Consider the following 21,615-nt stretch of genomic DNA (forward strand, 5'->3'; position numbering starts at 1 on the left):
ATAATAAGGAGGACTTGAAGAGTATGCAATTCTTGATGGCTTCCTTCAGGAAGAAGAACATATCGACCCTCCTCTCCCGAGTGGAGAATCTTAGGTTGTCGCGCCGAGTGTTTCTGAAAGTGGTGGGAGCAGTGGTCCGGGCCGTAGCAGGGGTCGTCCAAGCGGTCGTGGTCGTAGAAGGGGTCGGGGTCGTGTGCCAAGAGCATAACCGTTGCAGTTGCCTCCATTCAAATTTTGAGAGATATGCTCTCCCCTATCTTTTTGTGATTTTAAGTTCTATGGCTTTGCCTTTGTCGACCAAAAAAAAATGATTTTTTTTTTCTAAAATTTGTTTATTAAAGGCCCGCTTATTAAAACTTTATTAAAATTCAGAATTAATGATTGATTAGCATAAAAAAAACTTAAATCAGGCATGAAAAAATCAGTGCGAAAATGTAAATGCAAAGCATGCAAAAAAACAAAGCAAGATGTATACATGCACTCTCTACCAACTATATCCCGATTTAATACTGTCTCGTTTTTGCGCACATGACCACGAGTGAAATTACTTCATTGAAATTTGGCTGCGAAATGACATGACCACGAGCGTTGAACATTGACGCGACCCAATTTTTCTGAGACGCCCAATTTTGACTTCCTTCCTTCAAATTTCCATCACCACGAGCGTTGAACATTACATTACAATAAATACCTCTTCCCATTCCTTCTTTACTGCAATCACATTCTTCCCATTCCTTCTTTTCTGCACTCACATTCTTCCCATTCCTTCTTTTTCTGCCCTTGTACTCTCTATTATTCACAAACAAAGAATGGCTGCAGTAGCAACTTGTCAAATTTCAGAGAATGAGAAATTGGTGGATCGAAGTTGTCAAATTTCAGAGAATGATGGGCAATCGGTGGATCGAAGGATGGGCAAATATCATGCCAATGTTTGGCACGACGATTTCCTCCAATCCCTTTCATCGCCATATGGGGTACGTGGGTGTCGCTGTTTAATTGTTTAATTGCTCATTCATTCATTCATTTTGATTTATCTGCAATCCATTCAGATTCGGTTCTGTTTTGATTTATCTGCAACCTCAATCTTCATTGTTCTGTTTTGACTTAACCTGTTTAATTGTTGATCAACAGGAAGCTTCATACCGTGAGAGGGTGGAGAGCTTGATTGAGCAGATCAAGGAAAACGCATTCAATCCTCTGCTTGGAGACGGAGAAATATGTCCCTCCTCTTCTGACCTGCTTCAGAGATTCTTCATAGTTGACGCTGTGCAACGATTAGGAATTCATCGATATTTTGAAAAGGAAATCAAAGTGCTCCTTGACTATACTTACAAGTACTGCCGTGCCTTCCATTTTTCCATTCATTCTGATTCATTTCTCTTACTTGCCGATTTCATTTGATTAGTACTGATTATATCTCTTTAAACAGGTATTGGAATGTAAATGGTATTTCATGGGGGACTCAAAATTCCACTGCAGATCTCCGCTCTACCGCTTTGGGATTTCGAATTCTTCGCCTCAATGGATATCATGTATCTCCAGGTTTCTATTTTAAACTTTGCTATTTCAATTCTAACAATAGCTATCGATTTAATCAGATCACAAGTATTCTGAAATAATTTGACATTTTACAATATTTTGTTTTGATCCAAGCAGAGGTATTTAGAAATTTTCAAGATGAAAATGGACAGTTCGTTTTGACGCGACCGGTTGAAGAAGGCGACAATGAATTAAGAAGTGTGTTGAGTTTATATCAAGCTGCAGAGATTTGTTTTCCAGGAGAAACAATTCTGAGAGAAGCTAAATCATTTGCCTCTCGATACCTTCAACAAACTCTTGGACAGAGCCACGAGAAAAGCCAGCTTTTGACAGAGGCAAGTACAGCATTCAATTTTCATCATTAAGTTGTTATAAAATTATTTTATTCCACAGTATAGATTTAACAAGTAGTCCATTTCATTAAAATCTGCAGGTTGATTACTTTCTGAAATTTTCTTGGAGATCCAGAAATCCACGATGGGAAGCATGGAGCTCCATACAAATATTTAGACAAGATGTTGATTCTTGGATGTCAATGGAGGGCGTTTATAAGTGAGTACATCAATCTTTTCTGTTCTAAACACATTTTTTTAAGGTACCTGAAATGTGAAGATTCATCTGTTTTGTTTTGCATATGTCAAATCTTCTTGGATTAGATAGAACTCAAATATAAAATATTCTACTTTTACTAACATATTTTATTGTTCATGAAGTCATATTTTGAGTGTGATCTTAATAGTTATAGACAAGAGAGGATGAAAATCTGAGCTAACTTATTTTATTTGAACATGATGTTTTCTTTCAGGATTCCAAATGAGATTTGTCAAACTATTTTGGAAGCGGCAATATTAGATTTCAACATAATACAAGCTCAACATCAGATTGAGCTCAAAATTATATCCAAGTAATATATCTTCAAATGAAAATTGTGTTAACTAAATAAAATAGTTTACTATGTCATTTAGAGTACTTGCAGTATTAATTATATTGGAATAACATGTATGTGGTGATATAATGTGTAGATGGTGGACTGAAGCAAGTGTAAACAAGCTTAATTTCTTTCGACACCGACATGTGGAGTATTATCTTGCATATGCCTGTGGATTGTATGAACATGAATTCTCTCTAACTCGAGTTGGATATGCTAAGCTCGGTACCATAATTACAGTCATTGATGACATTTTTGACACTTATGGAACCTATGATGAGCTTATACATTTTAAGGAAGCCGTGATCAAGTAAGTATAGTGTTTTCTATTCATTTGTGGAGCCTCATATATTGAGAATCATATAAATATTATTTGATTATCATTTTTCTTTAACAAAATAACTAATTTGCTTGCATTTCATCCTTACTCAGTTGGGATATGTCTATGATAAATCGCTTTCCCAAATTTATGCAAATCTGTTTGCAATTTACTCATGAAACATACATGGAATTAGCTGATGAAGCAGAGAAAATACATGGTCCACGTGCACGCAAGTGGATGCAAGAATATGTAAGTCGCGAGATCAAATTTATGTATCGAACATTTGATGTTGAAAAATATAAATAAATATATTGTTTTTGTGTAAAATACTCATAAATCTTACAATGTATTTCATATATATTCTATTGCAGTGGACAAATCTTATTTTGGCAGAATTCAAAGATGCAGAATGGATTGCTACTGATTATCGCCCTACTCTGGATGAATATTTAAAGAATGCCCTGGACTCTTCAACTGTACCTGTGGTCACACTGTTTCCAATGCTGTTAATTAACACGTCTCTTCCTGATGATATTCTAGAAAGAATCAAAAAAATTGAGCTTGATGTAATGTTGGGTTGTAGATTAATCGACGATTGCAAAGATTTTCAGGTATTTATCGACCAAACTTAGCTAGACCTATCTTATCATCCATGAATCGTAGATTTTAAAAATAAAAATCACTTATATATCCTTGTTCTAAATGAGCATATTTCATTTTGAAGGAACAACTTGAAAATGGAGAGAATGCTTCTTGGCTAGATTGTTACATAAGAGATAACCCTGGGACCACGATGGAGCAAGCTTTGGAGCATGCAAGCATTCTCACCGAGTTACACATGGAAGAGTTAACCAAAGATTTTTTATTTTATGAGAAAGATATACCAACATGCTGCAAAAAGGTGTATTTTGATTGTATGTATAGATGGGTGGCTTTCTTATGGAGGGACATTGATGGGTTTTCAACATCATTCAAGGGTACAAAGGATGACATAATGAAACTCTTGATCAATCCTATACCTTTGATCTCTGATAAAAGAAATATGTAAAAATCAAAATAAGGTTGACTCTATGCATTGTTCTTTTCGAGATCCCAAGTAAAAAGACAAATAGAAATGTTCTTAGGGCCCACAGTAACCCTAGAGGATCCTCAATTATATAACAAGAAATTATTTTAGCATATTTTTTGATGTAGCATATATATAGATGCTTATTTTTGCATCTATAAACGTACAAAATACAAAATTGCAGACATGATAATGTGCAGTTACCCACCTTATTTCAAATGACTAGAATCTGTTATTTTGTAAATTGATGAAATTTTTTGTAACGGTTCTTAAATTATATCAAGAATATTTTGACAATTTTCAAAGAAATTCATGTGTTATTGAATGAAGTATGTTATTGTATCGATCAATTACAATTCCACTTATGTCAAAAGAAGTGTATTTATAGAAAAATACTTTTTGAAATATAAAGACAACCTACTTCTTTAACTGTAAACATGCCAACAAAATTTATTCAAATGTTTTACTAAACCATCTAACTAAAATACCTCGTAAAATAAAACAAAGGCTTTTAACAAATTTTACAATTTATTTTATAAAAAATATCTACTTAAGAAAGTATAAAATGTTCTAAACGTAACAAAGATGACCTACAAGATTCTAACAACACTACAAGACTTGACTAGATACATATAATGAGTCGATGTAGTTAATGCGAGAGAGTCTGGGGAATGGAACTCAATTAAGTGCAATACACAAGACGTCTCAAACATAAATAAAAGAAGAGTGTGGCTGCCTGTGCATGACCATCGTTTAAAGAATAATGTTTCAAGTGCTTTGAAGATTAACACAAGCCTCTTGTAGACATGGTCAACTTCTCAATCCTAATGTTAAAAATATCACTTTGAATTATTAAGAGAAATCTTATTATTAAGTCATGGTTTTGGTTTGTTTTAAAAAGTTTCTTTAGGTTATTAGATACTATTATTTATTATTTAATAATATTTAATTATTTGTAAGAAATATTCAAATTTGCATGTTATGGTAATATTATTTTTCATCAAAATTAATTATTCAAGTTTTATTGAAAAAACTATGATGAAAAGAAGTTTTCTTTCTATATCATTTATGAAAAATATAATGGATTTTATAAATATGGATTGTATAACTAAATTGAAGCATTATGACGACCATTTTGTTAGGATTTCCAAATTTTCATGTCCCGATGTTCATGTCCTAGTCAGATTACCAAGTCAAAAGGTAAAAACTGGAGAAATATTAAGTTTTTTGGATTATCAAGCTTTTGATCATCCTTGTGCCGTGGTTCATCTATTAGTTCCCCTAAATCCAACTTACCTTTCTATAGCATCATAGATTGTAACACCATACAATTTATACCACTTTTTGTGCTCTTGCCTTAGTGTGACCCATTTTAGCTCTTATCCATGTCCGTTTTTGGCCTTTTACCTTGAAACTAAAGTCACTTGCTTGGATGGTGATTTGAATCTCTATCTCGAGTTGTTGAGTGCACACCATCTTTGGATTTGTCACCCTATTTTGGGTAGACAAGGTGTCCCAGGTGCCCTTGTCCCCCTAGACAGGTCCCAAATTTTAAAATGTCTGTGTGCACTTCCCACTGGTTGGTTTCATATCGTAATGTCTTACTTTGACCATTGGAGGTTAGCCTAATCAGGAAAATGCCTTGAGAACACTATATAAGAGAAGTCTTCTAGTTCATTTTCACATCCACCATATTCAATTCACATACATCTTCAAGCACTACGATCTTCAAGCATCAACGTGAAATGTCATCCCACCATATTATTTAGAAATCCTTCAAGATCTAGACATCATGGAGCAAAAATTTGCATCAATCTTCATGTAAGCATATGTTCGTGTTTTATTTCCTGTTGAGGATGAAGTGATTGGAATCTAGGAAGAAGTCCTATCTTAGAAATAGATCTTAGAATCAATAAGAGGAGTTGAAACTCCCCTTAATCATCATGCTACATAGACGGTTTTAAGAAACAATGAGAGATGTATCTCTTCTTAAGACTCCCCCTACAATTAATGTAAGGAAGTTAAGTAGCGGAACAACTTCCTACACTAAGCCTGAGAGGAGGGTAATGGAAAAATTTTTAACAATATTTACAACAGTTACAGAAAACAAAAATAGATACGATAACATTCAAACCATAACATGGTGATTTACGTGGGGAAAACCCTTTCGGGAGAAAATCCCCACACTCCAAAAGCCGCCCAATATATTATTCTACAATCAAAACATATTACAATATACTTGCAGAGCAATCTCTTCGCAGGAGTACCACTATTCAGAGATTCAGAGGTAACTCAATAGCCAAAAAACTCTTACACTCAACCTCTATCTCACGCACCTCATATATAGGAGATACAATACAGGAAACCGTCAAACGACATTAGAAAACCATGGGCTAAAAACCACCCAATAAGGTGTAGCTGACCTTATCTCCCTTCTACATGCCCTATGACGTGTTACAACACACATAAACACGTGTCCCTCCCTTTTATAGCTCATTTATGTGTCCAATACAAATTATATTTCCTATTTCAGGAGTACAAACTTCTGGAGGCCATAACGTGCGAACTGTGTGTCCGATTGATGAGCCGTTTGAAGCGCCAAAAAGATCACGAAGTTCTCTATTGCCTCATAAGCCCCTATGCCCCTATGATTCTTACACCCACTTTTCAAGGCATTTAGGATCCTCTAAAGTCCTCAAAATCACATTTAAACCTTTCATTAGATCCCTCCAAAACAGAAATTTTAATATCTTCAAAAATAGCTGTGATCTTGTGACGTAACTTTACCAGAATACTTATCTATCCAACTAGAAGCTTCAGGGAGAAATTCACAGCATTTCGTGCTCAAATAAAAACTATCTATAGATAGTAACCATATGTAAATGCAAGGTTGAGACACTATTCTCCCAACAATTAAAAAGGTGCTAGTGGAGGAAACAATGCAACAAGAGGAAGAAGTCTTTCATATAGAGCAAATAATAGATAATGTGGGTTGGATCAAACACAAAATTGAATACAAAGAAATAGTTTCAGATACTCCCTCTAGACATGAATGAATTATTCAGAGAAGAAGAATCTCATCCATCAATAAAAACAGGCTAGAACTATGTCTACGATAAAGAAGAAAAACGATTGTATTCGGGTGTATTATGAGCAGGCTTGCATGTAGCAGAGAATGATCTAAGAGATAGGAATATGTTAGATTGCCAAATTATGACCATTGATTTGGACCGCCCTTTCAAGATGACGGATATTAAATAATCCAAGGTTCAAATGGATGTCACATGCTGTAGATTAGATGAGGTCAAGAAAATAAAGAGAGAGATACAGACTCAAGTTTCATTGTTGTAGGGTTTTACCAAAATCCTGGTGACTCAAGGGGAAAGAATAAATGAAGTGCCTCAAAATTTGACAATAGTTTCCCTTGAATTGACTATTTTTGATTAAGGATAAACAGGTTTTGAGGGGACCCGAAACCCCTTACAATAGGTTTTGAAGGGACCCAAAATCCTCAGATTTTACCAAGATCTAGAATCCACAGTGCATCGCTGCCAAGAGAAATAAGCTTTGTAAACCAGTATCCCAAACCGCAACCACGACACAAAAGTCCAACACTTATCTCGTGCACAAGGGTTTTAACAAGGCTCCCTTAACCTTCACCAGACACCAAGGGTGTCTCAGAAAACCCATAACTTACATAACTTTCATAAACACCAGATTACAACATAAAACCATACAATCCCTATCTAGACACAAAGGGTTTTGAAAGACTCCCCTAACCTTCAAACTGGGTTTTGAACTGGCTCCCAAAACCAGCAACAGAGTGTTTTTACCAAAACGTGATCCTTACCAAAAACAATAACTTGCTAGACTGGGCACTTGAAAACTACAAGGCTCCCAAAACTTGAAAATGGGATTTCCAAGGCTCCCATAAGCTAAAACAAAAAAACGGAACATTATTCACTTGAACCCCAAAGATCCAGGAGGGGTTTGATAGGCTCCCTCAACTCACAAAATAAACTGGGAGGTAGGGACAAAGAAGACCCAGACCTTTCTGTGAAGACTCCTATGAATGAAATGACAGGTAACATCAATGAGAAACTCGAGCAACAACATCAACCGAAAGGCCTCTTCACTCCATCTCCCCACCTCAATAGGAAAGAGGCCCGCCTCAATAGGAAAAGGAAGAAGGAAGAACGACAGCCTAGAAAACCCTCTTGCAGCAAGTAGAAGCCAGACCACTCCCAGCCACCGAATCTCCACTTCAATAGGAGAAATGGCCGCCTCAAAAAAGCCAGGAGGAGAGCAGCCCAAAAGCCCAAACATTCCTTTCACGGTCCAACACAGAAACAACCCCTCCATCTATATAGGAGGACAACCCAGATTAGAAAAAGTCCCGGGAGACTAGGGACAAAGAGAAAAACACAACCCTCACCAAAAAAGAATCAGAGTGAGCATCGAGGGAAGCCACATAAAACATAGTAATAACAGGCTGCCAGCCACCAAAAAGCTCTGAAAAACCCCCAAACCCGCGGAAGATATCTAGAAAGGAAAGAAAAAGGAAGCAAGGGGGGTAAAAAACACTGTAGGATACAAATAATTGAGTTGTGAATTTTTTTTTTATCAAATTAACATTTGGCACAATAATCTCATCTTTAAAAATCCTATTCCTTTTCTCGGAAGGAATTTAAAAGTAATAGAGTTTGGTAGGTTATGAATCTAAAAATTAAAATTTTTATATATCACCTCCAACCAAAGGGGATTGAAAAACTTGTTAAAGAGAAAAAATGGTAACAACAATAGAAAGAACGTAAGCATTTTAGCCCTATTTTAGGATCCTCTTGATAGCATATAAATTGTAAAAAAAATTGTATTACGCTTTATAAATAATATATTGGTTTCATTTTGCAATCTTAGGATTGGTTTTTAGATGCTATTTAATTGTGCACAAAACTCAAATTTCCTACTTTTGATCCAAATAAAGAATCGTTTTCTTCTATTCTTGTCTAAGTTAAGCTTCCCGACCTTTGTAATATTGTGGCGGTTAAGGATTTGGAGCTATTGGCATTACTATGGGGAGAAATATATTAAATTCATACAACATATGAAAAGTTAGAGTAGATATGAAGTTGCCTAAGTGATTGCAAGAGGCGGTTATTTATTATGATGGCTAAGGATATAATGAATACAAGCGCTGTATTATATATATTGAATTAAAATATAGTATCCACTTTTTCAACTTCATATTTCCTTGTATATTCTAAGGAAAAATGTAATTCATAATTCTTTGTTTGTGGATAAAGATAGAAGGAAGGATTCTTGGTAGCAAGGAGTCATCTTGCACCATTTTACCAAGCAAGTGATGATGGAAATTGTGAATTTTTATATAAACAAGGGTTTCCTATTTAAAAAAGAGGAAAGTGAAGGTGTTTGAATTTCATATGTTTCTCCTCCTCCAAAATATGATAACAAAAAAATCTAGTTTATACGTGGCTTAAGTTGAACGACGTACTTTGTTTAAACATAACAAGATTAAATTGTTAAAGAATTAAAAAAACAATTTACACTCTAATAACATATAAAAGCGACTTGAATAATATTAATTTTTTATTAGGAAAAATATGCCTTTAACCTATTAACCTATTTGATGTTTAAGAATAACATTTAAAACCAATGAATATAATTTGTTAAAAAATTGAAGGCTAGCTATTGTTACTAGGAATTCCAATTAAAAACACTTAAATTGACATAATCATCATATATTCACACCTACAAGGACATAATACCCTTTTTTTAAATCACACACACACACACACACGGACAAGTATTTAAAAATATGTGCTTTTGTATGTCAATATATTGAATTATGACCAATTTTGACCGGCTTACTTAAATATTGGTCATGTTTCATTAAAAGACATTGATATTATTTTAGATTCTAACCATTTTTATATATGGTAGTTAGTTACGCACCAAATTCTAGTTTCTTTATTTTGATCCAAATAAGGCACCATTCTATCTTCTATTCTTATTTGGGTCAGTTTGCCTCTATAGTATTGTGCTGGTCTAAGATTAAAGGCTAGTGACATTTCTTATGGGAATAGCTAAGATCTTAGAATAGATGGTTGATATCAACAAGTTAAGAGATTAACTAAAATATAGAATGTGCAATGCAATAGTCAAAATGGATTTGCTAAACTCACAATATGATTGACAAATATATAGAAAGAGGACGGGATATCAAGAATAACAGTTGCTATCTAGAATATAGGTTATGCAACTCTATGCAAGAGAGTATGTAACTCAACAAGCTTATCCATAGTGGATAGCATCAACAAGATAAACTATATATAAGACATATTCTAGGTAGAGTATTATACACTTAGTACCGCCCTTAAGCTTAACTAGATGGATAAAAAGTGATTTGGGTGTTGGATCAAAGACTAATGATGTACCAACTTAAAACTAATAGGAAAAGGAGAAAATCCATTGGGAAAAACCTTCTAGCCAATTATTTCAAACTCAAAAGGAACATGTTGCAACTATTGATGAAGAACTGGTGATGAATCCTTGCTCTACAACAAGATTAAGTTCAAATTCAAAGAAAACACTCCACAAGTACCTCTATGATACTCTCGGATTCTTAAAATTAAGATTGGTACACAACTTTAAAATTTTTTATTTGAAAACCTTGTATGGAATTCCCCCTCTAAATGTAGAAAAATCTCTTCATCTTTGAATTAATTAACAACAAATGCCACTCTCCTTATCTTATGGAGGATTACTAGGCAGTCTGCTCAGATGGCTATGAGGTGAGAAAGATAATCTGAATGTAGATAGCTTTAAATGATAATAACCATTGTCATAGTCTATTATCAGAGGCATTGGATATTTGAAAAATAGCAACATAGAAAGAATGGTTGTAGAAGCAATTTGTCGAATTCCCAAGACTGAGAAATTTGTGGATGAATCTTTACTCAAAACAAGATTACTTGTTCAGATTCAAAGAAACCGCTACACAAGTAACTTTAGGATACTCTCGGATGCTCAAAATTATGGTTGGTACGTAGCCTACATTGGTGAACTTAATTCAAGGGTTTAATATATAGGTGCTTGGTCTCTAGATATAGAAGCTTATAATCTAAATATAAAAAGATTTTGCTTTGCAAGGATATGCTTTGAAGTGGATAACCATTCACGACACCCTTGAGTTGGTATACTGTCAAAATGACTAGAGCCACTAGCCCTTATTAATCGCTAGTTTAAAAAATTATACAAAACTTGATGATCAAATGACTTTTTTTCTAAAATTTACTTAATAAAGACACAATCATTAAAAATTTATTAAAATTCACTGATTATAATACCCTAAAATTTCCCTTGATTTTGAAACTTTATCGTGTAATGATTGATTAGCATAAAAAGTTTTTAAAAGGAATAAAAAAATTAAATCTCGAGAAAAGAACAGGCATGAAAAAATCAGTGAGAAAATGTAAATGCAAAGAAATGAAAAAAATAAAGCAAGACGTATACACGCACTCTCTACCAACTATCCCAATTAAATACTGTCTCGTATTTGCGCACATGACCATGAGTGAAATTACTTCATTGAAATTTGGCTGCGAAATGACATGACCACGAGCGTTGAACATTGACGCGACCCTTCATCTCCATCTTTATTCAAATCTTCATCGATCAACACGCTAATACTCAAGAACACTTATCAGCAATAATTCAGACTAGAAAGATAACTTGCGGAGCACTAAATCATGAACCATTTGAAATGAAGATACATATTAACATCCAAAATACTCTCCCAGATCCGCAACCAAAAATGTGATCATATCGGAGCACAACGGATCAAATACCGGACTCTGCCAACTATAGAGCACAGAAGAATAGTCTTTATGCCATAATCCACAACTCGACCAAATCGCCACATAGAATCATGGAATAAATGAAGTATCTCTAGTTGATTCAGCATCCCAACCACCAGACCAACTCACTGCAGACATCGGATCACCAAACAACTTCCTGCAACACCAAAACACAGGATTATGTTGACATCAATGAGAACAACATGTCCTAGCAGCATCAATATCCAACAAATTTAATGATTGTACAATTTCAAAGGTGTTCCAATGCTTGAAATTGTATGCTAAATCAAAAAGAATCTTATACAATGCGTCGTGAATACATATGTCAGTGGACCTATCTAAACCATTAGAGATTTCCCAAATTATGACCATCCAACTTCTCAAAGAACCTTTAATCTCTTTGTCCATGTACTTCATAAAATCCACCATAGATTTCTCCTATGACACCTTCCTCTTCCTTTGTTTTGGAACCACCTCTAACGATTGGTCTTTGTCTCACACACCAAACCTCCCTTGGTGAACACCACTAGAAAGAACCATTTGTAATAGTCTTCATAATGCATTTCATCATAGGATATCACTTGTCAAATATATCACTTGATGCAATGACAACAATTAAATTCAAACAACCAAAAATTTAAATTACTTTCACATTTATGTCCTTTTGATAGCATTGTGTTAGATGGTCATACAATCCCTATTAATTAGGATAGGATACAAATAATCGAGTTATGATTTTTTTTGTTGAATTAATCTTTGACACAAAAAGCTTTAAAAATCCTATTCTTTTTCTTGGAACGAATTTAAAAGTAATAGAGCTTGGCAGGTTATGAATCTTAAAATTTAGAATTTTATATATCACCTCTAACTAAAGGGGATTGAAAAACATGTTGAAGAGAAAAAATGGTAAGGACACTAGAAACAAGATAAGCATTTTTGCTCTATTTTGGGATCCTCTTAATAGCATATAAATTGTACAAAAAATTGTATATAATTAAATATGAGGATTTTGTACATATATGTATAAGAATTTGAAAAAATATTCTTTTATATGTTAATGCAATGGATTATGGCCAAATTTGAATGAGTTATTTAACTATTTATAACACTTTATAAAAAATACTGGTTTCATTTTTTAGATGCTATTTAATTGTGCACAAAACTCAAATTTCCTACGTTTGATCCAAATAAACAATCATTCTCTTCTATTCTTGTTTGAGTTAAGCTTCCTTAGCTTTGTAATATTGTGGCGGTTAAGGATTGGGAGCTATTGGCATTACTATGAGGAGCAATATATTAAATTTATACAACATATGAAAAATAAGAGTAGATATGAAGTTGCCTAAGTGATTGCAAGAGGTGGTTATTTATTATGATGGCTAAGGATATAATGAATACAAAGTGCTATATTATATATATTCAATTAAAATACAGGCTCCACTTTTTGAATTTCATATTTCTTTGTATATTCTAAGGAAAAATGTAAGTCATAACTCTTTATTTGTGGATAAAGATAGAAGAAAGGATTCTTTGTGGCAATGAGTCATCTTGCACCATTTTACCAAGCAAGTGAGGATGGAAATTGTGAATTTTTATATAAATAAGGATTTTCTATTTAAAAAAGAGGAAGGTGAAGGTGTTTGAATTTCATATGTTTCTCCTCCCCCAAAATATGATACAAACAAAATTAGTTTATACATCTTAAGCTCCTACATACTTTATTTAAACATGTAACGGGATTAAATTGTTAAAGAATAAAAACCAATTTAAACTCTAATAACATATAAAAGTGGCAAGCAATTTTAATATTTTTATTAGCAAGAATATACCTTTAACCTATTAACCTATTTGGTGTTTAAGAATAACGTTTAAAACCAATGAATATAATTTGTTAAAAAATTGAAGGCTAACTATTGTTACTAGGGATTCCGATTCAAAACACTTAAATTGGCATAATCATCATATATTCACGCCTACAAGGACAAAATACCCTTTTTTAAAATATCACACACACACACACACACACACAGACACGTATGGAGAAGAATTTGAAAATATATGCTTAACATATGAATTGTGGTCAATTTTGACCGATTTACTTAAATATTGGTCATGTTTCATTAAAAGACGTTGATATTATTTTAGATTCTCACAGTTTGTTTTTAGATGGTAGTTAGTTAAGCACCAAATTCTAGTTTCTTTATTTTGATCCAAATAAGCTCCTGTACCATCCTCTTCTATTCTTATTTGGGTTAAGCTTGCTTGCCTCTATATTATTGTGGCATTTTAAGATTATCTAGGCTATTGACATTTCTTGTAGGAATAGCCAAGATCTTAGAATAGATTGTTAATATCAACAAGTTAAGGGATTAACTAAAATATAGAATGTGCAATGCAATAGTCAAAATGGATTTGCTAAAATCACAACATGATTGACAAATATATCAGCAAGAGGATGGGCTAGCAAGAATAACAGTTGCTCACTAGAATATGGGTTATGAAACTCTATGCAAGAAAGTACACCTCAACAAGCTTATCCATAGTCGACAACATCAACAAGAAAAAAATTATGTAGAAGAAATATTCTAGGTAGAATATCACAACTTAATTAGTGCCGCCCTTAAGCGTAACTAGATTGATAAAAGGTGATTTGAGTCTTGGAACAAAGACTAATGATGTACCAAATTAAAACCAATAGCAAAAGGAGAAAATCCATTGGGAAAAACTTCCTAGCCAATTATTTCAAACTCAAAAGGCACATGTTGCAACTATTGATGAAGAAGTGGTGATGAATCCTTACTCTACAACAGGATTAAGCTTAGATTCAAAGAAACCACTACACAAGTACCTCTAGGATACTCTAGATGCTCAAAATTATGATTGGTAGATAGCTTTAAAAATTTTGATTTGAAAACCTTGTATGGAATCCCCCCTCTAAATATAGAAAAATCTCTTCATCTTCGAATTCATTAACAACAGTTGCCACTCGCCTTATCTTATGGAGGATTACTAGGTAGTTTGCTCGGATGACTATGAGGTTAGAAAGAAAAGTTGGATGAGAATGAGCTTAAAGCGAACAACTTTAAATGATTTGATGTGTTAATCAATTTTATGTCATGATGGCATCTCCATTTTGAGGTTGTCGAGGCGTATCTAAGGGCAAAGAGAAGAAGTTTGCATATGCTCGCAGGTTGGCTAGGCCCTATAATACAATCCAATAATGAAGGCGGCAAACTTCTCTCGAGTGGAATAATTTCCATCTTAATTGAAGGAATTTCACACTCTTCAACAATTCGATTCGTCTTTTTTCGTAACCCATTCCTTGCAGGTTGCTCGACTTTCTTGTTTTTTCTGCAAGGTTTCTTTGCTTCAGAATTGGCAATGGCGGAGCCTCCTTCCAGGATTGTTATCAATCTATCTTCACACCCCATTCTTTGCCTTGGGGTTGAAACGCAAATCTCTCTTTCTAGTCATGTTCATCAATGTTGCTTCAAGGAAATAACAGACCTCGGACTCAAGCGCTTGCTCCGCACGGTTAACCCTCTCGTTCTCATCGCAACAAAAATGATATTGGGTCAAGGTCACCAGGATAGAAAGGAATTCTACAAGGATAACACGTAGATTTCCTCTCGGTTCATGGGTACTGTTCTTGATGCAGGGTTCTCTGAAGGTATCACCTCTGCCTTGGCCTCCGAGCTCTTTGAGCCTGAACTATTAGGTGGACTTGACAAGGTCTTATATTATGCCCTACCTGGTTCGACTGTTCCGCGGCTTGCAGATATTGAGGCTACCCATGAAGAAGGAGAAAATGTCATCGAGTGTCTCGAGGCTTACAGATATTGAGGCTACCCATGGAGAAGCAGAAAATGTCACCTTCTATCATCTCCTTCTGGACGTAAAAGGCCCTGCCAGGAGAAAGTACAGGCAAAATGTTTCAACGGTAGTAGACTATTTGAAGTGGAGAATCCTCCCTAATCAGCCTGGAGACCATAATAAGGAGGACTTGAAGAGTATGCAATTCTTGATGGCTTCCTTCAGGAAGAAGAACATATCGACCCTCCTCTCCCGAGTGGAGAATCTTAGGTTGTCACGCCGAGTGTTTCTGAAAGTGGTGGGAGCAGTGGTCCGGGCCGTAGCAGGGGTCGTCCAAGCGGTCGTGGTCGTAGAAGGGGTCGGGGTCGTGTGCCAAGAGCATAACCGTTGCAGTTGCCTCCATTCAAATTTTGAGAGATATGCTCTCCCCTATCTTTTTGTGAATTTAAGTTCTATGGCTTTGCCTTTGTCGACCAAAAAAAAATGATTTTTTTTTTCTAAAATTTGTTTATTAAAGGCCCGCTTATTAAAACTTTATTAAAATTCAGAATTAATGATTGATTAGCATAAAAAAAACTTAAATCAGGCATGAAAAAATCAGTGCGAAAATGTAAATGCAAAGCATGCAAAAAAACAAAGCAAGATGTATACATGCACTCTCTACCAACTATATCCCGATTTAATACTGTCTCGTTTTTGCGCACATGACCACGAGTGAAATTACTTCATTGAAATTTGGCTGCGAAATGACATGACCACGAGCGTTGAACATTGACGCGACCCAATTTTTCTGAGACGCCCAATTTTGACTTCCTTCCTTCAAATTTCCATCACCACGAGCGTTGAACATTACATTACAATAAATACCTCTTCCCATTCCTTCTTTACTGCAATCACATTCTTCCCATTCCTTCTTTTCTGCACTCACATTCTTCCCATTCCTTCTTTTTCTGCCCTTGTACTCTCTATTATTCACAAACAAAGAATGGCTGCAGTAGCAACTTGTCAAATTTCAGAGAATGAGAAATTGGTGGATCGAAGTTGTCAAATTTCAGAGAATGATGGGCAATCGGTGGATCGAAGGATGGGCAAATATCATGCCAATGTTTGGCACGACGATTTCCTCCAATCCCTTTCATCGCCATATGGGGTACGTGGGTGTCGCTGTTTAATTGTTTAATTGCTCATTCATTCATTCATTTTGATTTATCTGCAATCCATTCAGATTCGGTTCTGTTTTGATTTATCTGCAACCTCAATCTTCATTGTTCTGTTTTGACTTAACCTGTTTAATTGTTGATCAACAGGAAGCTTCATACCGTGAGAGGGTGGAGAGCTTGATTGAGCAGATCAAGGAAAACGCATTCAATCCTCTGCTTGGAGACGGAGAAATATGTCCCTCCTCTTCTGACCTGCTTCAGAGATTCTTCATAGTTGACGCTGTGCAACGATTAGGAATTCATCGATATTTTGAAAAGGAAATCAAAGTGCTCCTTGACTATACTTACAAGTACTGCCGTGCCTTCCATTTTTCCATTCATTCTGATTCATTTCTCTTACTTGCCGATTTCATTTGATTAGTACTGATTATATCTCTTTAAACAGGTATTGGAATGTAAATGGTATTTCATGGGGGACTCAAAATTCCACTGCAGATCTCCGCTCTACCGCTTTGGGATTTCGAATTCTTCGCCTCAATGGATATCATGTATCTCCAGGTTTCTATTTTAAACTTTGCTATTTCAATTCTAACAATAGCTATCGATTTAATCAGATCACAAGTATTCTGAAATAATTTGACATTTTACAATATTTTGTTTTGATCCAAGCAGAGGTATTTAGAAATTTTCAAGATGAAAATGGACAGTTCGTTTTGACGCGACCGGTTGAAGAAGGCGACAATGAATTAAGAAGTGTGTTGAGTTTATATCAAGCTGCAGAGATTTGTTTTCCAGGAGAAACAATTCTGAGAGAAGCTAAATCATTTGCCTCTCGATACCTTCAACAAACTCTTGGACAGAGCCACGAGAAAAGCCAGCTTTTGACAGAGGCAAGTACAGCATTCAATTTTCATCATTAAGTTGTTATAAAATTATTTTATTCCACAGTATAGATTTAACAAGTAGTCCATTTCATTAAAATCTGCAGGTTGATTACTTTCTGAAATTTTCTTGGAGATCCAGAAATCCACGATGGGAAGCATGGAGCTCCATACAAATATTTAGACAAGATGTTGATTCTTGGATGTCAATGGAGGGCGTTTATAAGTGAGTACATCAATCTTTTCTCTTCTAAACACATTTTTTTAAGGTACCTGAAATGTGAAGATTCATCTGTTTTGTTTTGCATATGTCAAATCTTCTTGGATTAGATAGAACTCAAATATAAAATATTCTACTTTTACTAACATATTTTATTGTTCATGAAGTCATATTTTGAGTGTGATCTTAATAGTTATAGACAAGAGAGGATGAAAATCTGAGCTAACTTATTTTATTTGAACATGATGTTTTCTTTCAGGATTCCAAATGAGATTTGTCAAACTATTTTGGAAGCGGCAATATTAGATTTCAACATAATACAAGCTCAACATCAGATTGAGCTCAAAATTATATCCAAGTAATATATCTTCAAATGAAAATTGTGTTAACTAAATAAAATAGTTTACTATGTCATTTAGAGTACTTGCAGTATTAATTGTATTGGAATAACATGTATGTGGTGATATAATGTGTAGATGGTGGACTGAAGCAAGTGTAAACAAGCTTAATTTCTTTCGACACCGACATGTGGAGTATTATCTTGCATATGCCTGTGGATTGTATGAACATGAATTCTCTCTAACTCGAGTTGGATATGCTAAGCTCGGTACCATAATTACAGTCATTGATGACATTTTTGACACTTATGGAACCTATGATGAGCTTATACATTTTAAGGAAGCCGTGATCAAGTAAGTATAGTGTTTTCTATTCATTTGTGGAGCCTCATATATTGAGAATCATATAAATATTATTTGATTATCATTTTTCTTTAACAAAATAACTAATTTGCTTGCATTTCATCCTTACTCAGTTGGGATATGTCTATGATGGATCGCTTTCCCAAATTTATGCAAATCTGTTTGCAATTTACTCATGAAACATACATGGAATTAGCTGATGAAGCAGAGAAAATACATGGTCCACGTGCACGCAAGTGGATGCAAGAATATGTAAGTCGCGAGATCAAATTTATGTATCGAACATTTGATGTTGAAAAATATAAATAAATATATTGTTTTTGTGTAAAATACTCATAAATCTTACAATGTATTTCATATATATTCTATTGCAGTGGACAAATCTTATTTTGGCAGAATTCAAAGATGCAGAATGGATTGCTACTGATTATCGCCCTACTCTGGATGAATATTTAAAGAATGCCCTGGACTCTTCAACTGTACCTGTGGTCACACTGTTTCCAATGCTGTTAATTAACACGTCTCTTCCTGATGATATTCTAGAAAGAATCAAAAAAATTGAGCTTGATGTAATGTTGGGTTGTAGATTAATCGACGATTGCAAAGATTTTCAGGTATTTATCGACCAAACTTAGCTAGACCTATCTTATCATCCATGAATCGTAGATTTTAAAAATAAAAATCACTTATATATCCTTGTTCTAAATGAGCATATTTCATTTTGAAGGAACAACTTGAAAATGGAGAGAATGCTTCTTGGCTAGATTGTTACATAAGAGATAACCCTGGGACCACGATGGAGCAAGCTTTGGAGCATGCAAGCATTCTCACCGAGTTACACATGGAAGAGTTAACCAAAGATTTTTTATTTTATGAGAAAGATATACCAACATGCTGCAAAAAGGTGTATTTTGATTGTATGTATAGATGGGTGGCTTTCTTATGGAGGGACATTGATGGGTTTTCAACATCATTCAAGGGTACAAAGGATGACATAATGAAACTCTTGATCAATCCTATACCTTTGATCTCTGATAAAAGAAATATGTAAAAATCAAAATAAGGTTGACTCTATGCATTGTTCTTTTCGAGATCCCAAGTAAAAAGATAAATAGAAATGTTCTTAGGGCCCACAGTAACCCTAGAGGATCCTCAATTATATAACAAGAAATTATTTTAGCATATTTTTTGATGTAGCATATATATAGATGCTTATTTTTGCATCTATAAACGTACAAAATACAAAATTGCAGACATGATAATGTGCAGTTACCCACCTTATTTCAAATGACTAGAATCTGTTATTTTGTAAATTGATGAAATTTTTTGTAACGGTTCTTAAATTATATCAAGAATATTTTGACAATTTTCAAAGAAATTCATGTGTTATTGAATGAAGTATGTTATTGTATCGATCAATTACAATTCCACTTATGTCAAAAGAAGTGTATTTATAGAAAAATACTTTTTGAAATATAAAGACAACCTACTTCTTTAACTGTAAACATGCCAACAAAATTTATTCAAATGTTTTACTAAACCATCTAACTAAAATACCTCGTAAAATAAAACAAAGGCTTTTAACAAATTTTACAATTTATTTTATAAAAAATATCTACTTAAGAAAGTATAAAATGTTCTAAACGTAACAAAGATGACCTACAAGATTCTAACAACACTACAAGACTTGACTAGATACATATAATGAGTCGATGTAGTTAATGCGAGAGAGTCTGGGGAATGGAACTCAATTAAGTGCAATACACAAGACGTCTCAAACATAAATAAAAGAAGAGTGTGGCTGCCTGTGCATGACCATCGTTTAAAGAATAATGTTTCAAGTGCTTTGAAGATTAACACAAGCCTCTTGTAGACATGGTCAACTTCTCAATCCTAATGTTAAAAATATCACTTTGAATTATTAAGAGAAATCTTATTATTAAGTCATGGTTTTGGTTTGTTTTAAAAAGTTTCTTTAGGTTATTAGATACTATTATTTATTATTTAATAATATTTAATTATTTGTAAGAAATATTCAAATTTGCATGTTATGGTAATATTATTTTTCATCAAAATTAATTATTCAAGTTTTATTGAAAAAACTATGATGAAAAGAAGTTTTCTTTCTATATCATTTATGAAAAATATAATGGATTTTATAAATATGGATTGTATAACTAAATTGAAGCATTATGACGACCATTTTGTTAGGATTTCCAAATTTTCATGTCCCGATGTTCATGTCCTAGTCAGATTACCAAGTCAAAAGGTAAAAACTGGAGAAATATTAAGTTTTTTGGATTATCAAGCTTTTGATCATCCTTGTGCCGTGGTTCATCTATTAGTTCCCCTAAATCCAACTTACCTTTCTATAGCATCATAAATTGTAACACCATACAATTTATACCACTTTTTGTGCTCTTGCCTTAGTGTGACCCATTTTAGCTCTTATCCATGTCCGTTTTTGGCCTTTTACCTTGAAACTAAAGTCACTTGCTTGGATGGTGATTTGAATCTCTATCTCGAGTTGTTGAGTGCACACCATCTGTGGATTTGTCACCCTATTTTGGGTAGACAAGGTGTCCCAGGTGCCCTTGTCCCCCTAGACAGGTCCCAAATTTTAAAATGTCTGTGTGCACTTCCCACTGGTTGGTTTCATATCGTAATGTCTTACTTTGACCATTGGAGGTTAGCCTAATCAGGAAAATGCCTTGAGAACACTATATAAGAGAAGTCTTCTAGTTCATTTTCACATCCACCATATTCAATTCACATACATCTTCAAGCACTACGATCTTCAAGCATCAACGTGAAATGTCATCCCACCATATTATTTAGAAATCCTTCAAGATCTAGACATCATGGAGCAAAAATTTGCATCAATCTTCATGTAAGCATATGTTCGTGTTTTATTTCCTGTTGAGGATGAAGTGATTGGAATCTAGGAAGAAGTCCTATCTTAGAAATAGATCTTAGAATCAATAAGAGGAGTTGAAACTCCCCTTAATCATCATGCTACATAGACGGTTTTAAGAAACAATGAGAGATGTATCTCTTCTTAAGACTCCCCCTACAATTAATGTAAGGAAGTTAAGTAGCGGAACAACT

General features: G+C 34.3%; 2 protein-coding genes across 2 annotated transcripts; both read left to right on the plus strand.

The window, feature by feature from the left end:
* The first annotated feature begins 720 nt into the window (after positions 1–720).
* Positions 721–4,105, plus strand: LOC131058927 (sesquiterpene synthase Cad-like). The gene is made up of 10 exons (XM_057992457.2): positions 721–974; positions 1,132–1,334; positions 1,430–1,542; positions 1,657–1,874; positions 1,973–2,091; positions 2,345–2,443; positions 2,562–2,777; positions 2,900–3,038; positions 3,161–3,400; positions 3,514–4,105. Exons 1-10 carry the CDS (start codon positions 810–812, stop codon positions 3,835–3,837), a joined length of 1,836 nt encoding a protein of 611 aa, XP_057848440.2. The 5' UTR covers positions 721–809; the 3' UTR covers positions 3,838–4,105.
* A 12,335-nt stretch (positions 4,106–16,440) lies between these two features.
* On the plus strand, positions 16,441–19,814 carry LOC131058925 (sesquiterpene synthase Cad-like). Its single transcript, XM_057992455.2, has 10 exons — positions 16,441–16,695; positions 16,853–17,055; positions 17,151–17,263; positions 17,378–17,595; positions 17,694–17,812; positions 18,066–18,164; positions 18,283–18,498; positions 18,621–18,759; positions 18,882–19,121; positions 19,235–19,814. Exons 1-10 carry the CDS (start codon positions 16,531–16,533, stop codon positions 19,556–19,558), a joined length of 1,836 nt encoding a protein of 611 aa, XP_057848438.2. The 5' UTR covers positions 16,441–16,530; the 3' UTR covers positions 19,559–19,814.
* The last annotated feature ends 1,801 nt before the right edge of the window (positions 19,815–21,615 follow it).

Source organism: Cryptomeria japonica, unplaced genomic scaffold, assembly GCF_030272615.1.
Source record: "Cryptomeria japonica unplaced genomic scaffold, Sugi_1.0 HiC_scaffold_1132, whole genome shotgun sequence".
Lineage (NCBI taxonomy): Eukaryota > Viridiplantae > Streptophyta > Pinopsida > Cupressales > Cupressaceae > Cryptomeria > Cryptomeria japonica.

Bases quoted from the DNA above. Each gene is read 5' to 3' on its own strand.
- LOC131058927 (XM_057992457.2), top strand. From the start codon at position 810: ATGGCTGCAGTAGCAACTTGTCAAATTTCAGAGAATGAGAAATTGGTG. The intron at 1,335-1,429 runs GTACTGCCGTGC...CTCTTTAAACAG, and splicing joins CTCCTTGACTATACTTACAA to GTATTGGAATGTAAATGGTA. The intron at 2,778-2,899 runs GTAAGTATAGTG...ATCCTTACTCAG, and splicing joins TTTAAGGAAGCCGTGATCAA to TTGGGATATGTCTATGATAA.
- LOC131058925 (XM_057992455.2), top strand. From the start codon at position 16,531: ATGGCTGCAGTAGCAACTTGTCAAATTTCAGAGAATGAGAAATTGGTG. The intron at 16,696-16,852 runs GTACGTGGGTGT...GTTGATCAACAG, and splicing joins CCCTTTCATCGCCATATGGG to GAAGCTTCATACCGTGAGAG. The intron at 19,122-19,234 runs GTATTTATCGAC...TTCATTTTGAAG, and splicing joins ACGATTGCAAAGATTTTCAG to GAACAACTTGAAAATGGAGA.